The 17430-nt window shown below is 45.4% G+C and overlaps 1 protein-coding gene across 2 annotated transcripts; it reads right to left on the bottom strand.

Annotated features, from left to right (window-relative positions):
* Positions 1 to 348: 348 nt before the first annotated feature.
* POU4F1 (POU class 4 homeobox 1) lies at positions 349 to 2478 on the bottom strand. 2 transcript variants are annotated; one of them, XM_088136623.1, is made up of 3 exons: positions 2353 to 2478; positions 1131 to 1410; positions 349 to 1052 (listed from the first exon to the last, which is right to left on the bottom strand). In XM_088136623.1, the coding sequence occupies exons 1-3, from the start codon at positions 2473 to 2475 to the stop codon at positions 382 to 384; spliced, it is 1074 nt and encodes a 357-aa protein (XP_087992749.1). In that variant the 5' UTR covers positions 2476 to 2478; the 3' UTR covers positions 349 to 381. The 2 variants fall into 2 exon arrangements, with proteins under 2 accessions (XP_087992749.1, XP_007427937.2); XM_007427875.2 differs by having other exon boundaries at positions 349 to 1410; positions 2353 to 2475.
* Positions 2479 to 17430: the final 14952 nt, after the last annotated feature.

The raw sequence follows: 17430 nt of genomic DNA, 5'->3' as shown, positions 1-17430 counted from the left end.
CTCCGCAGCGTCTCGCTTTGCTTCGCTGCCTGCCCTTCCATTGGTCCCTGGTCCCCCAGCGATTTTCCCAAAGAGTCTCTAGTCCAAAGGAGAAGTCCGTTGGCTTCCCAAACTTCAGCTGCTCCCCCTCCTCACAGCCATCGCCCCTTGATTCCCCCCTCCCCCGCCCAAAGTCTCCGCCCTCCCCCTCCCCCTCCCCCTCCCCAGGCTGCGAAGGTCTCGCGGGGGCTGCGCGCGGGTCCTTTCTCAGGGTCAAGGCCAGTTTGTCTGGGGGGCTTCCGAGAGGGAGGGGGGTTGTTTGTCTCTCTCGCTTCCTCTCTTTCCGCTTAGCTTCAGTTCGGTCTGTCTTAGGGAATCAACCCGTCCATTAATCAGTTCTCCTTAGTAGGTGGCGGAGAATTTCATCCGTTTTTGCTTCTGTCTCTGGTTGCAAAACCAAACTCTCACCACGTTCTTTTTGAGGTCCAATTTCTCGGCGATGGCGGCGATCTTCTCGGAGGAGGGCCGCGGCTGGACGGCGAAGTACGCCTCGAGGGAGCGCTTCTCCGGCGCAGCGATGGAAGTCCGCTTGCGCTTCTTCTCGCCCCCGTTGAAAAGCTCGGGCTTGTTCATTTTCTCGCGCTGGGCGCCCTCGGCCTCCTCCAGCCACGCCTGCAGGATGGGCTTGAGGGCGATCATGTTGTTGTGCGAGAGCGTGAGCGACTCGAAGCGGCAGATGGTGCTCTGGCTCAGCGAGCCCACACCGGGGATCTTGAGGTTGGCCAGCGCCGAGCCCACGTCGGCCTGCGTCACGCCCAGCTTGATCCGCCGCTGTTTGAACCGCTCCGCGAAGGCCTCCAGCTCGCGCGGGTCCGTGTCCGAGTCGCAGATGGAGGCCAGCCCCGCTGCGCCCGCCGCGGCCGCGGCGGCCGCAGCAGCCGGCCCGGCCGCGCCCCCGTGGTGCGCCGCCACCAGCCCCGGGTGCGGGAGGCCCGAAGGCATGTTCATGGCCGCCGCGGCAGCCGGATGCGCCAGGTGGCCCAAGCCGTGCATGTGCGAGTGCGGGTGGGCGGACGTGGAGATCAGCCCTCCTCCTCCTCCTCCGCCGCCGCCGCCGCCGCCGCCTGCGCCCCCGCCGGCCGCCCCCTCGTGCGCCCCGCCGCTGGTCATGAGCGTGAGCGAAGGCGAGGTGATGTGCTCCAGTAAGTCGCCGGGTTCCAGCGCCTGGTGGTGGTGATGGTGGTGGTGGTGGTGGTGGCCCAGCGGCACCGTGGAGGTGGAGGTGCAGGGCACGCTGTTCATGGTGTGGTAGGTGGCGTCCGGCTTGAAAGGGTGGCTTTTGCCCTGCGAGACGGCGATGTCCACCGCGGCTAGAGCCTCTGCCCGCGCCAGCAACGTCTCGTCCAGGCTGGCAAAGATATTGCTCTGCAGCTGCAACCGACAAAGAAAAACGGGGCAGCGAGGGAGGAAAAAGGGCCACGGTTGGGAAGAGGAGGGCAGCCCCAAGAAGGAAAGCAAGGAGGGAGGGAGCCATCGTTAAGTGTTAACCACAGCACCAGAAAGACAGGGAAAGGATTCGGCGTGGGAGGAAGTTGCAAAGGAAGCAGGGAATTGAAGGGAAAAGTTGTTTTACGGCATATGGGAAGAGAACGGATGGAAGGCGGAAAAAGCAAGGCGGAGAGGGAGCGGTTCAGGAGCGGAAGGGACGGAGTACAGGCACCGCCGTGGAGGGGAATGAGAGGCAGAAAATTATACCGCCGCGGGAAATTAATGGGAAGAGTTCACCGGAGAGCGTGCGGGTGCATTGGCGAGAGAAAGGAGCAGTGCGTTGGGTTTCGGGATCGTTTTGGCGGGAGGTGGCGGGCGAAGGAGCAGCGGGAAGGGGGGGAGCAGAAAGAGGGACCGGGAGGCAGAAGAGGGAGAGAGAAACGGGCAAGTTCGTTAAGCAAGAGGAGCGCGAAGAAGTTTTTAACCGCGGGGGAAATCGAGGCAGCCCGCTGTGAGCGGGCAAGGAAGGGAGAGCAAGAAAGGGCTGAAGCGAAGGTGCGAGGGGAGACCGGCTCCGCCGCTTTCGGCTGGGTTTGCTGCCTCGGCCTCACGTGCGCCTCACTTCCTAGGTCAATTTCGAAGAAGGACCCGGGAAAGCAGTGGAAATTCGTGGGCAGGAAAGCCCCCGGGGATCCCTTTTCACCTAAACCTCTAGAAGGGCGGAGGCGGTGGCTGAAGCCAAGAGGCAGCCGCTGCGGCTGCAGCCAGAGAGGCGCCCACTGTGCGGCAAGGGCCGGAGAGCGAGCGAGGACGCAGGACGCGGGGGAGGCGAGAGGATGGGAGCCGGGCAGCCTGAGGAAGTGCGGCTGGTAGCGTGTTTCTTACCGGCGGAGTTGGGAGACATGCTCTCCGGATGGCTTCCGAGCTGGAGTGAAGAGAAGGGTACTTGTGCTCTGGCAGGGTAGGATGCATGGCGAAGTGGGGCTGCTTGCTGTTCATGGACATCATCGCGGCGGCTCGGCGGGTGGAGAGCAGGAGGGAAACGGTGACCAGGAGGAGATCCACGCCGAGCGCCACCAGCGCGCCGGGCGAAAGGGCTCTCTGTGCGCCGAGCACAGCCAGGCTGCCGCCCCCGCCGCCGCAGCAGCACATCCGAGGCTACTGGGGCTGGGAGCTCCCCGGGAGCGCGCAGGGCGAGCCTTCCTCCAACCCGGGCCGCTCGACTCTTCTGCCTGTTCTACCCCCGGGCTGGCAGGAGATGCGCTCTGCTTCCACCTGAGCCCACATCCCGGGGCTCCCGACCGGTTCTCCCTCTCGCGAGAACTTGCGCCTCCAGTTTTGATGGACTAGCCTGGTCTCTCCCCTCCTCCTTCCTGCGCTCTCCCTCCTCTGCCCCCTCCTCCTCCTCCTCCTCCTCCTCCTCCTCCCCGCCCCCTGAGTTGCATCGCCGAGCTCACGTCGAAGCAGACCAGGAGTCTGCAGAAAGGACAAAGGCCAAGGCAACTGCTGTCGACCTGGTGCTCCCAGGCGTGTGCCCCTGGCACGCTGGCAGAGGCGCGATGGGTGCGGGGGGAACCCGGCGGCGCTGCGCCCGGGCATTGGCCCGCGTGGCTCTGGAGCGCAGGACACGGGGCAGCGCCAGCTGAGTACTGGTGGAAGTGCGGCGGAGGAGAGATGGGTCAGTGTTGGTACATTTACTTACTATTATTTTCGGCGCCAGCTGCAGCGCCGGGCCAAAACCGGCGAATTTTGTTGCCTTTATCGCCTCTGGATGCCGGTTACTTCCGCGTGTTGTTGTGGTGTTAAATACGTGCGATCTCTGCTCGCTTTGCTTTCAGTCTGGCAACGGCAGTCCTGCTCAGTATTGTAAAGAGAATAGGAAGCGTTGTTGTCAAAGTGTTTCGTATTATTTCAGTAATTATTCCTGGAGCGGCGTCATCCGGCTGCCGGCACAGTGTGGGCCCGTCGCTGTCCATTCTTTTCAGTGCTGGAAAGTAAGCACCCGTTTGTGCCGCTGCCTTCAATGCAACTCTTGTCCCACTTCTTAGTAAATGGGACTTACTTGCTTCCCAGTGAACTGGGTGTTGGACCGGGCGGTCGTAACAAAATGCTGCATTCACTTCCCAAAGAAGTTGGAGGGCTTTCCTTGTTTGATCCCCATAAAAGATCCATATTGGCAGATCAGTTTCAACCCATGGGTCTGCAGGTAGAGGGGAGCTGTGAGCCACCAATTATTTTTCAGGTTGCTTCTGCTTGAAAAGGTCCATCCACTCTCTTCCCCCTTATGGGTGACATTGTCTTTCTTGGTAGCCTGATTCTGCCTTTGGTGGCATCTTTGCAGAGGGCATCACTCAAAGCTCTGGCTTCTCCCAAGCTCACGTACTGAAGCGCTGCTCCTTTCTTCTTTAGAAACATTCCCATTTCTCAGCCACCCTGTAGCTGAGCAATGCAGGGTGCCCACGGAATCAGTTATTTCTCTGGGAGTGATCCGCTTAGACAATCTTGAGTAAGTGGGTGGGATTCAAAGGGAAAAAAAGTAAGGAAGTGGTACTGAGGTTAAGAAAAGCCCACCATCCCTTAAATGGTAAGCCACATTTCAGTGAGGATCCCATAGCATTCCTATCTTCCCTTCCCCCACCTCACCAAGGGACTGGAAAACGATATCCCCAGCTTTCAAAGTAAACCTCGTGGTCTGAATTTAGCTTGGTTCCAAAGAACCATGGGTTAGTGGCTTATTGCTAATCTCTCTGTTAAGGAGATGGAGGGATCACAAAGACAAGGCCACAGATCTAAGTTGAAGGAGCTAGTGCTTCTCAAACCTAGCAGGATCATGCTTTGCTGGAAATAAACTCAGTTGAAGTAACAAGATAGTATGCCTCCAGATATGTCTGCTCAGGTCTGATGTCTGCTGTGTTTATAACATCCCCTTTATTTCCACCAAATAATATTTCTACCATTATTTGTAAAATTATTCATTGATTCAAAGAACCATTCATCAAAGGAAGGACACTGCCTTGTTATCTGCTCTGCAAATACATTTATTTCTATTTTATGGGAGAAAAAATAAGTGCAACCGAGGTCCTCTGGTTACTCCTTTAGGAGTGCACCTCATGTGTGTGCTGATGACTCTTAAAACTGCACTCCTATTAATGTGGGGTTTGAATTTTTCTTTCTTCATTCCCATATTTGAGTGGGCTTCACATCAATAACCAGAGAATGAGCTTCAAAAGTCCCATCTCTGATTCCCTTTTTAAAAACAACAAACACTCAGCTGTAGGCAGTAATAATAGCCACTGGAAATAAACAAGTAAAGGCTAAGATAAAATAATAGGAGAGAGAGAATGAGTGGGAGTGTTGAGTGAGCAAGGAATTGATGTTCTCCTTAAGTGTTAGGGAGCATTGTCTTTGATGCCCCCAAGATTTGTATACACATTCATGGCATGACCACCCACATTTTCTATTAGTTGCCTCTTACCTATTTCTTTCCCCATAGCCCAAGTGGCTGTGGCACTCATTAATTTCCATCTCCAGACTTGAATGTATCCCATGGGGTTCCTGAATTCAGATTTATCTCTGTGAAGGATATTGCAGGAACCCAAACATTCTGCCCTATCATGGATGTGTTGGGGGAAGACAAGCATTATTTTCTATATGGTTGCTAATGATTGTTCTCTTATGAAAGATGCACAGTAACTCATGTCTTGGAATCTCATGTCTTCAGATCCTTGCCTTTTTGCAAACCATGCCTGGACTCTCACCAGTTGTGAGGATTGAGTGCTGCCAACCACCAGTCGCCAACCGTGTTGCAAGCATGTGGCTGCTTGGCAAGGATCTTTAGGGAGAACAAGGGAGTTGGAGAGTTTCATCAGTGAAAAGTGGCCTATTCTGAATGTCTGCATTCCTCCCAGCAGGCTCAAGGATCGAGGTAGACAAGGCATTTTCAGGGTGGTGGAACATTACTAAATGCACAGATGGTACCATCCTGGACCTGCATTTTCACTTCAGAGCTGGCAATGCCTGTTCAAACTATCCCATCATACTGAGGCAAGTAGGTCATTTTTTACGGTGGACTTAATGGCCTTAAGAGTAGGCTTTTACAACTTCTTCATTTATAAACTACTAATAGTATATATACAAATAGTATATCTCTAGAGTCACTTAAAACATAGCCCCATTACAGTAACTACAAAGAGTTTGCTAGTAACTGAAAACTCTCAAAAGTCACTGGCTTTACTGGTAGATAAAATATAGCTAGAAAACCTAAGCTTGGCTGCACTTCCATAAAGCTAATGCAGGACTTTTCTGGCAAAAAAAAAATATGTTCTGTAAGATGTAAAGAGAGGCACCTGGATGAAGGAGCTGTTGGACCTTCATAAAATTTAAAGTAAGCAAGAGAGGGAAGGGAAGGGAAAGGAGCAAACAGGGCAGAACAATTTTTGACAGCAATACTAGTACAAACAGTATATTTGGGAGAGCAGAGTAAACTTGCTTCTTCTTCTCTACTCTGATTCATTTATTAAATTTACTTTCTTTTGCTAGCTTCAGAAAAAGTTTTGAGTTTTTCATTTGGCTTGTTTCATAGTATTTCTATCATTGCAACATTACATTAAAATCTTATATATTATTCCTGGGCATTCTAAGGAGAGATCTGGAATTAATTGCTCTCAGAGGACACACATGGTGGGCAGTTTGTGGTTGCTTCTCCTATGAATACTCCCTTTAAAAAGCTAATGGGAGAAAGGACCAGGACCAGGGATTTCCTAGACCACCTCTTCCATGTGTATCAGAATCCAGCATGCCCAATCACCCCCAAATCACTTGCCTCTGGGATAGGGATTATGGGATTGCATTCTAACGTATTAGGAGTAGATTTGGGGAGGATTGTATACTGGAAACTGGGATTGTTCTGTGGATTATTTCAAAGTGGCTTTGTAAATACTACTGTGAATAGCTTAAAGATTAGTCCACACACAGTAAGAGAGCAGCTGTAGCTTAGTGCTTAAGAGACAGAATGAGAAATCAGTTCCAGCAATTCTCACTGAGTTTTGTGGGTACCATGAAATTGTTACAAGGATTCTTTATTCCCAGTCCTCAGCATCTCAGCACGTAGAGTATACTGCTGAGTGATTTAAAGGAATTGTTCTGATATTATAGATGGAAGATATGCCTAATGTGCTTCAAACCTATGTTAAATGTGAATATCATGATAATTGAATCAGTAAGGGTCAGAACTTCTAAAGATTCTGAGTGACCAGATTTTGTGCTTTTTCAGGAACTCCTATTGCTGGACAGCTCCCCAGTGACCATGGAAGCCACTACTCCACAGGAAACGTTTGTTTGTCTTTTGGTTTTTAGATTTTTTATCCTGCCTTTATCATTTTTATAAATAACTCAAGGCGATGAACATACTTAATATTCCTGCCTCCTCCTATTTTCCCCACAGCAACAACCCTGTGAGGTGGGCTGGTCTGAGAGAGAGTGACTGGCCAAAGCCACTGAGCTGGCTTTCGTGCCTAAGGCAGGACTAGAACTCACAGTCTCCTGGTTTCTAGCCTGCAGCCTTAACCAACTGGACCAAGCCCTAAAACTGATGAAGTGTAGGATTAATTTCTATTAGTGCAAACCCAGGTATCTTTTCCATGTACACAGGGCTCTTTCTTGGTTTTTTTTTCAGTCTCAACAGAAAATGGTCTGGAAATAACATGTATTTGAAAAGTTTAGATTAAGGAGACAACTATGTGGACATTGAAGGGCTGTGACATGTGGCTTTTCTTCATATAGTAAACCTTTACTTCACTCAATAATTCTATGATCAAGTATTTTTTTTTCATTTCTATTTCTTCCTAGCTTTCAGCTGATGAAAAGATTTTTAAAAATATACATACAAATACATAATTAGAAAGATTATTTTTGGCTCCAATTACTTGGATCTCTCCTGTCAGCTGGTGTGAAAAGGCATCTCCCTGTAGGAGAAGAGGACTGCAAAGTTTCCATCAGATTCACAAGGTGGTTGCCTTGAGTAGTCCAGAATACCTACCACCATTTGGTTCCATACTCAGATACCTTTGGTAGAAACCCCCCCTCCTCATGATCACTTTACTTGTAAGTAAGCAATTCAGTTGCAGTAGTATGGACATTTCCCTGTCTGTGGTTCTGACAGGAAAGATGGATGTTTCTTCATTTAGGCATGGAGCGGTGGAGGTGATATCCCACCTATATGTTCCCAATACCCAGTCCCACTCACCTATCCTCATATGTGAGAAAGAAGAGGCTGAATGGAAGATGGAGCTCTTCTTCCAATCCATCAGTGCTTCCCATATGTTCCCATCTGGTCCACTGAAACAGACTTGGCTGAATTTGGTTAACTGGAAGCCACCTCTCAGAACCTCCCGATATATTTAAATAGGTGCTGGTACTCCAAGAGGGACTTTTTCCATGCTCGTGAATATCAATGTCCATCTAAATACTCAGGCTCAGGGGACCGTGATCTTTGGAGACACAGCTGGATTGCATGTCTGTTTTTATGACTGAATATGGTTCAGGGAAATGAAAGTGAGGCAATCATGTGTTATGAAAATACAAAATACAGAAACACAAATAACATGTTTCCAGGAATTTTCTTCCATCTCACATTCTCAGGACAATGCCCTTGATGTGCAGGTGGCATTCACCAATAGCCAGGTAACCCCGTTCCAATTTCTCTTTGGTTTTGCTTTAGACAACAACATCATAGCTTTGGATAGATACAGATCATGCGGATCTTGGCAAACCTTGCTATCAAGTTAATATTGAAAACTTCTGCATTCCCCAGCCCAGTGTGATATTTAAAGTTAGTTGTATGACCTTCAGGAATTGAATAAATGTCTGATGAGGATTGAAATGATAGACAAGCATATGCCAGCTGAGCACCTGTGATTTTGTGTCACTGTATCTCTACAGCTTTCTTCCACCGATTGCCCTCCAGGTATGTTGGGACTGCAGCTTTTCCACTGGCAGGAAATTCTGAGAACCTCAGTCCCACCACCCTGGAGAGCAACAGGTCTAGGAAGTTGCTTGCAGACATCCAGGCAATTCCTTTCAATAGTTCCTCCTTTATGCAAAGAAGATGCAGGGTGATTGCAGAGGAACAGCCTATCAATCTACCCTAAAGCGAATGCTTATGGTTGAATGCTCAAAAAGTATTTCCATGTCCTAATAAGGAATTTCCCTGACAACAGCCAGGCTGGGGTAATTAAACTAAGTCCAAGTCGCAGTGATTGCTTTTGCAACCAAGGCATAGATTGTGCCCGTATTAAATATGAAAAAGCTTAATTGAGATTTCAAATCCCAAGGGAGCTGCCACTGTCCTCTTTCAAGGGGGAAAAGGTAAGATTGGAGGCATCAGAAATCACACAGAAATATGAGTATGAAAATACAAGTCTTCTCCATTCAAGTTGACCTGGTGACTTCAACGGAACTGTCCATGTTGCTCTTCTTGGTAGTAATGTGGAACCAGTTTGCCATGGCCTTCTTCCAGGACTCTCCGCCCCCCCCCGCCCCCACATTTCCCAGTCTAGTTTACAGCTCTGGAATCTCCTTGGTGGTCTCCCATCTGACTACTAACCAAATCTGATCCCGTTTCCTTTTCCAGATCACCTAGCAGAATCATCTGAATAACAGGCAAGTGCCAATAAAGAGATGCTCCATTTGTGCCCACAGACATACACAGAGAAAAGAACCCTGGCAATTCTAAATGCATTTTCTCAGAAGTCTCTCTGAGATAAAGTTCAAAGCATTTTTATACAAGCCTCTTAACATTACATGTGTGTTACTTCCCTGTAAACATGTGCAGAATCAGGCTTACATTTCTTGCTGATTTTCTTAACAGAATCAAGCCAGTTTTTTCCTGTTTCCTTGTGCTGAAATCCGTGAGTATCTTGGGCTGGTTTACATGTGTGTGAATGTTCATCTCCTGGGCCACTGCAACATTAATAGAGGAGTGCTGGTGTGAATGAGTCATCCTTGCCAACTGAAGAACTGTCATATTACCTTAACCAAAAGGATTTCAAATGGAGTCAGTTGCAGAACAATGAAGGCTTGAGTTCATCTAAGGATGGGCAATGGCATTTCTTGCTAGGGTGAGTGGACACGTGACTGGTGGCTGAAAAACATCGATGCTGTAATAGGAAAGTTTTGAAGAATTGTCTCTGTGGTGGCATGCTCAGCTCCTGATGTACATGGAATCCATAACTTTCTAGAAGACACTTTAAAAAGCCAGTTCTTTTTAAAAGTCTCACTTCAGCAATCCTGTTTCAGGCATGATCAATTTCACTTTCAGTGCTGACCTTCCGCCCCTTTTCTGGAAGAGGCATTTCTTTTACTCTATTAAGAGGCTGTGAAAGTACATTTTACATCGTGGGGAGAGGAGGAGCTGGAAGGGGAGAAATCAATTTAGAAGTTAAAATGTAAACTCGTCCGAGAAGCTTTTGCCTGCCAAAAATTCAGAAGGAGGGAGCTTATATTCAGTCCTAATGCAACTCTGACTCCCCCCCACCCCCGTTCCAGTCGCAGCACATGGGGGTGGGGAGGGGGAAGAGAAGTGGAGTGGGAAAGACTGGGAAATAGTTGCCTTGTCATGTAACACATTGTGCTGATTTATTATAAAATTTTAACGAAATCATGCATATTTTAACAGCCTTTAATCACTGCATGAAAATTTAATTCATGAACTGCAGCACGTTTAAATAAATGAAGTGTTAATTCATTAGGATTAATTAATTTGTTAAAGGATTTTGGGCAAGGTTAAGGTAGAAAGAAAACTCTTTGTTAGTTTTGCGGCTTAATCCCCAGGTTCTGTTAACAGTAAATATCTAAGCGTGGTTGTTTTGGATGCTAGTGAAAGTGAAGAGTGAACGTCAGTTCTCTTGGTAACAGCAGGGGACATCGGGAAATAACTCAAATTCGACTTCAATCATCTGAATTAACCTTTGAAGGCAGGTGGTGTGACAAAAGGAAGGGATACAAATGGTTGCAAAGTTCTGGACCTACACTGGATAGGCAGAGAAAACTCTGTGACTGCTGCCATGTTCTGGCTAGGAGGATCTTTACATCCCAAATCTGGGAGTCCTGTGAAAAAGATCATCCAGTCTGTTCCCTTATTTCAAACCTTCTGGATCAATTCCACTTTGAACTTGTTCTTTCCTCCCCCCCACCTCGTCCCCCAGGTGCATTGGTATATTGGCCACATGGCCATTCCTATCTTGACCTTCATGATTTAAAATGTGGACAGGGTTGTACTGTGGCCGTTCCTAATTTAAGCAACCCTTTGAGAATAAGGAAAAAAAGAAACAGCAAGGAAATTTATGAGTTGTGAATACTGCAAGTAACTGCCTAGATAAAGTGCAAGCCTATATATGAATACTCAGAATTAAATCCATCGAATTCAGTGAGATTCACTCCCAGGTAAGTTAGAACAGAGTTACATCTTAAATCTCCCACTGAAGTATAATATGGGAGCAGTTAGCTAAGGGGTGTTGGGGGGGGGGGGGAAGCACATTGCTTATAAAATCTATTTCTCTGTTTACACAAGTCTGTAAGATACAAATGTAACCCATTTGGAAAACTTATATCAATGATTTCCCTGAACAATCCTAAAATTGTATTGAATGTTCTGATAATTTTGTGGCACTGTGTTAATACTCATGTCCCTTTCAAAGGATCCTGGGAAGAAATGACAAAAGATTTCTAACCAAATTCTTCACATATGATCAAATCTTGAGGTGGGAGTGAGGACCTGACAAACTGGCAGAAACCCAGCGATGTACGGAGTAACTGCACTCTGAAACTTTTGCATAGGATCATAGGGTTGGAAGGGACCTTGGAGGTGTTCTAGTCCAACCCCCTGCGCAAGGCAGGAATCTTCATACCATCTCAGACAAATGGTTGTCCATTCTTTTCTTGAAAACCTCCAGAGATGGAGCACCCACAACTCTGGGTGTCAAGCTGTTCTACTGCTTAAACTGTCATGGAATTCCTTCTTATTTCCAGCTTGGATCTCCCTCTGATGAGCTTCCACCCATTGCTTCTTGTCGTACCCTCAGGTGCTATGGAGAATAAATCGGTGCCCTCTTCCCTGTGGCAGTCCTTCAAGTATTAGAAGACTGCTATCATGTCTCCCCTCAGTCTTCTCTTCATTAAGCTAAACATACCTACTTCCTTTAGCCGTTCTTCATAGGATTTAGCCTCCAGACCCCTTATCATATTTGTTGCTCTTCTCTGTACTCTTTCTAGGGCCCCAGCATCTTTTTTGTATTGTGATGACCAGAACTGGATGCAGTATTCCAAATGTGGCTTACCAGTACGGCATAGAATAGAACCATCACTTCCCTTGATTTTGATACTATCCCTCTGTTGATGCAGCCCAGGACTGGGTTGAGTTTTTTGGCAGCTGCAGCATAGTGGTGACTCATACTTAAGTGATGGTCCACCAGGACACCTAGATCCCTCTCACAGGCATTACTGTTCAGCCAGAGACCGCCTATCCTGTACCTGTGGATCTGGTTTTTCCTGCTTAAGTGCAGGACCTTACTTTTCTCTCCACTGAACTGCTTCTTGTTGGATAGGACCCAACGCTCAAGTCTATCAAGAACCTTCTGAATCTTGAATCTATCTTCCAAAGTGTTAGCAATCCCTCCCAGCTTTGTGTCATCCACAAATTTGATGAGTGCTCCTTCAATTCCCTCATCTAGGTCATTTATGAAGATGTTGAAGGGCACTGGGCCCAAGACAGGACTTTGAGGTACCCCACTGCATACTTCCCTCCATGTAGATGTAGTTCCATTAAGGGCCACACAGCGAACTGCAAATCCACCTGGTAGTGGTACTGTCTATCCCACGTTGTTCTATCTTACCAAGAAATAAGCTGTGGTCTACCTTATCAAATGCCTTACTAAAATCTAAGTATACTATATCCACAGCATTTCCTTGGTCTGCTAATTTAGTCACTTTATCAAAGAAGGCAGTAAGATTTGTTTGGCATGATCTGTTCTTAACAAACCCATGCTGGCTTCTAGTAATCACCTTGTTCATTTCTAGGTGCTCACAAACCCGCTGCTTGATTACCTTTTCCAGGATTTTCCCAGGTATTGATGTCAAGTTGATTGATCTACAATTTGCTGGATCCACTTTTTTCCTCTTTTTAAAGCTTGGAACCACATCATATCTTTTCCAGTCCTTTGGCAGTTCACCCATGCTCCACGAGCTACTTTCCTGGTTTGTTTTTTTTTTTTTTTTTTGGATGCATGCTTAATAAACTAGATTGCAGAATATTTTAATTTGTACTATGGATATTCTTAAGAGCTATTCCTGGAAATGCTTTCAGATATTGAAGGTAGCTTTGTTTGCTCACTGGTGAAAAATCCAAGGACCCAAACACATGTTCATATCTTTACTCAGTCCAAATAAAGTGTTATCAAAACTATAAGCAAGCTTTTGAGTTCTTTGGAAATTTTCTTTAGAGGGGGGAAGGAAAGGTAGAGGAGTTTATAATTTGGGATGTTTACTTCAGTAAACTATATTATAAAGCTTGCATTTTGTTACTTGCTGCACACTGGGAAAAATAACCTGATCTGTGATTGTTATCCTTTTGCAGTTCAAATTGCATACTTTCCCATATCTTACACAGACTTCAATATTTTGTAATGATAGTTGTTGATGTGTTATAATCTATGGATGAAACAAATAAATATTGATTGGCTGAATTCTGGCTCACGTGTTATTGTTTCCAGCAATATTAGATGACAGATGGAACTACATAAGGCAATTGGCCACCTAATGTGTTTTCAAAAAACCTTTCAAATTCATTGGTACGTATGCCAGATCACTCAGAAAAAAATTAGGACAAAAATGGGCAGTCTAACTCAGCACTCTTGTTGATGCAAGACCTTTACTTACAGTCTAAGTCTGAAGATCTTTAAATTCTATACCACTAAAAAATGCTGTTCTGGATTTTTTGTTGGGGGTGGAATTTGGATTTGACAATGCAATCCTAAAGTTCACTCAAAATTAATTCTCATGGAAGGCCATAGATTAATCCTCTGTGCAAACTGATCCAAGTTCAGTTCTGATAGTTTAGGTAGCATAAAAAACAAACAAATGGCTGGAGACATTGGAAAACTGCTGTTTGTTCATAATACAGTAATTTAAATTATTGGTTTAATTGAATTACATTGTAAGACAGACTCCTGTGCTGCCTTGGAGGAAAATACTGAGTGGAGTACCTCAGGGCTGAATCTTGGGCCCTGCTTTTAAGTGCAGGAATATTTTTTTTTCCATTTTTAAATTTTATTTAAGAGATCAACTCACTAAACTTTGTAATATTTCCACATTATCTTCTATGATTGGATTTTACTTTAGGTGTTCTAGTGATAATGATTTTAAAAATAATCAGGAAATCCAACCACCGGAGAAAAATCATCTCAGTCCAAACTGTTGGCTATCATGCCCTGCATACAGTAGTTTTTGTTCAACCTGGAAATGGCTAATGTAAGCCAACTGAATTATGCAGATTTGCTTAATGTATCTTATTTACATTGGAACAAACTTCACAAAATATGTTTAGATGAGGTTTTATTGTGCAGTTGCTCCACCTCTTCAATTTCCCCATTGCATCTTCAATCTTTTGGTTTGCTTTTACAAAGTCCAATGAAGGAGAAGCTGAAGGCATAGCTGCACCATTCATGACAAAAACAGTCCCACCCGCTTCTGACTGGAAGCAGCCATATAAAGACAGGAAAGTGTGGCCCTTGATATATTCCTGCATGATTGGTCATAATGGTGAGGGCTGATGGGACTTGTGATTCAGCAACACGTGAAGGGTCCAGGTTCCCCATATGTGGAAAACAAATAATTTTACCACCAATATCTGTATGATGCATTTTAATAGCAAACCTGTCCTCCAAATATCCTCTTTATTCTCGAAAATGAAAAGTGAGCAAAGTTCAACGTTCAAGGACATTGGCTTGAAATGTGCAAAGAAAGCTCTTACTGCAACCTTTTGTAACTCACTGTTTTTTGAAGGGTAGGTGGTAGATATCCATAACTCTGAAATCATTTAATACAAAATAGTAAAACAAAAAACAAAAAAAACGGAACCATTTCTACAATGGCCAATAAATCTTTGTATAAGGATCAACTAAATATTAACCACTTTTGAGATTGTAAATTCACAATTATTTAGTCTTTTGGCCAGAGGGCTACATCTCATCCTTTAGTCATGTGCTGGAGCTCACATTCGAAAAATGGATAGAGTCAGAGGAAAGAGTGATGGGGCCAGCACAAAAGCTAAGTTTGATTTAGTACTCAAGAACCCTGGTCTGCTCTGGACAATGCTATCCTGCCCTGGCTGTCAATGCATATCATACAAATGTTCCTAGCAAGCGGAAAGGAGTTTTGTCTGTCAAACAGGATACATTCAAGCTTTGTTACAAGCAAGACCTCTGAAACCACAGGGGCTGACTTGTATAGAAGTCACCATACATGTCAAAAACCCTCTCACTGCATGATCTGTGCTGTACAGGGAAGGAGATATCACCCCTATGATATTTTCACAGAACCTCAGAAAGGGCTAGAGTTCCCTTCTATCTTCCTTTCTCAATAAACATTTGACTGGTTTGTTAAGAAAAATCTCTCACTCATATCCATGTAACCCTCTATTCATTTAAAGTACCTTTGATTAATTTTCTTTCCTTTTCCCCATATGTTGAGTTGACCAGGAGAGCCACTGCCACTAAATTAACTGCTCACTCTTTTATTAATAGGGCTGAGTCCCAGATGGAGGTTGGACATTCCAGAACAACTCTTCAACAGTTCACGTACAGCTTCATTCTAACTGAAATGTTAGTATGAGAGTAGAGGACAGTTGAATGAACTAAGAAGTCTACTGCTTAAACCAAGTTCAATGGAGGCTCACCAGTACCAATCTAGCCTGTGGGATGGGCCCAAGGGCCCCTGTCTAGCCCACCAGATCTGGCAGGGTGGACATACTCCACATCTATTCTATGAAACAGTGCCACCTAGTGGGACCCAGGAGATGCCCCTTCTCTGCTGCAGTGCCTGTCCTATGGAACAGCCTCTCCCTGAGATCCAGAAGATCCCGACCTCTTGGCTTTCCGGAAGGGTGTGAAGACCTGGCTTTTCCTCAGATATTAGAGCCAGATTAGAGAGCCCAGTGTATGCATGTCTCTGTGTTGGGAGTTAGCCATGCCTCAGCTATTGCATTATAATGATTTTTAATTGCATTTTTGTTTATAGGGTTTTTTTTTCATATTGAGGTTTGTGTGTGTGTGTGTGTGTGTGTATGGGTTGTTAGCCCCCCAGAGGATCATGGTTATAGGAATCCCAGCAACTGAACTGTTTTCCATTTAGTATCAGTATATCCCCAAGTAAATGAGGGCAAAGATGTTCTACTTTTCTTTCCAACAGCCAGTGATCTGAAAAGGGGTTAGGTCTCTTCACTGATGACAGGGCAGTTTGCACCGGGCTGTTTCCAGGATGACCTCTTGAACCTTGATTGTCTTGGAACCTCACTTCTGTATTATTAACTTACCTTTAAAGAATCACATAACTGGGCCCATAGAGTCTTTCCTAAGCAAGCATTCTCAACATATTCTGTACCACACTGTTTTGAAATAGAAGGAAAGTCCATAGCTTAGTGGTACTTTGATTGCCAAAACTTTGCAGACTGGGCACCTTCTGCCCCAAAATATATAAAGCTGTTTTTGGTTAATAGCTTTGTGTACACAATATGGTAAACCCATGGCTAGTTTACTTATGGGTTTATTCAATTAACTCACTTTTCTGGGATTACATTAAACCAAAACCTGATCACATGGGCTGGGTTTCCACAACTGACCAGGCACAAATATGGTGGCTAGTTAGTGAATCAGTGTGTCATGAAGATACAAGCCATTGTAGACACATATTGAACTAGACGATGTAGCATGGAAAATTAAAACCTCCTTTGAGTGAAGCTCAATTCTTGATGGATTTAACTATGTCTCTCTCGGTAGCTTAATGCAAAAGTGACGGCAACTGCTTTCTTCAGGGATTTTTTCCCCAACTTCCCAGGATAATCTACAGCTCTGAGGTTTCCTGTTGGTCTCCCAACCAAGTGTGAACCAGGTCTTACCCTGCTTAGCTTTTTTGAGATCAGTCAAAATCAGTGAGGTGCTGCCACTTGCTAAGGCAGCCTCATATTTTTATATGAGAATCATTTCAAATGTTGTCTGCATTTTGGTAAAGTCACCTTCTTCCAGGTGCCAGTCACAAAGAGAATTCCCATTGAGGATGTGTGATGACAGGCAAAGAAGTCTAGTCTTAGGTAACAATGCTGGAAATCTGACTCTGTTTCCTGATAAATGTCTACATCTAAACTCTAGATGGGAATCAACAGGGTCCAAGAAACTAATGCTGTGGCTGTATTTTACTGCTAATACTGGAGAAAAGCAAGAATAAATTCATCTGTCTTGGTTTTATAGATCAGTCTAACCAGATGGACCCCAGATAAACTACAAACCCCAGCCAATAGAACCAAGTTTTTTGGGGTTTCAACTTCAGTAATTCTAAAACATGAACTGTACTGGTTAGGATTTCTGGAGTTGTAATCAAAAACATTTGGGGGCACCCCCAAGTTGTCTTCCCCTGCCCTATGCTGTTAGGATGATTAAATGCAATCACTCCCCATTGGCAGATAAGATTGCCTGCAGTTAAGTTGGCTAGATTCAAAGTAGGGCAATGCAGATTTTTGGATTCCCCAAAGTAGAAAAGCAGACACATTTCTATCATGTAGCCAATGCAGCCCTGCTTTTGTAGTATTTCAATACACATTGAGTTTTGTGTGCAAACCTCATGCTATTAAATATTTAAACAATGAGCACAGAGATGAACATGAGGCATCCAGTGTGCCCTTGAGTGGGTCATGAAAGA

This window comes from Python bivittatus, unplaced genomic scaffold (assembly GCF_059951505.1).
Source record: "Python bivittatus isolate LINGU-HERP-01145 unplaced genomic scaffold, Pbiv_v1 ctg000060_np1212, whole genome shotgun sequence".
NCBI lineage: Eukaryota > Metazoa > Chordata > Lepidosauria > Squamata > Pythonidae > Python > Python bivittatus.
The sequence above is the reverse complement of the archived record's forward strand: the minus strand, read 5'-3'. Positions and strand labels throughout refer to the sequence as shown.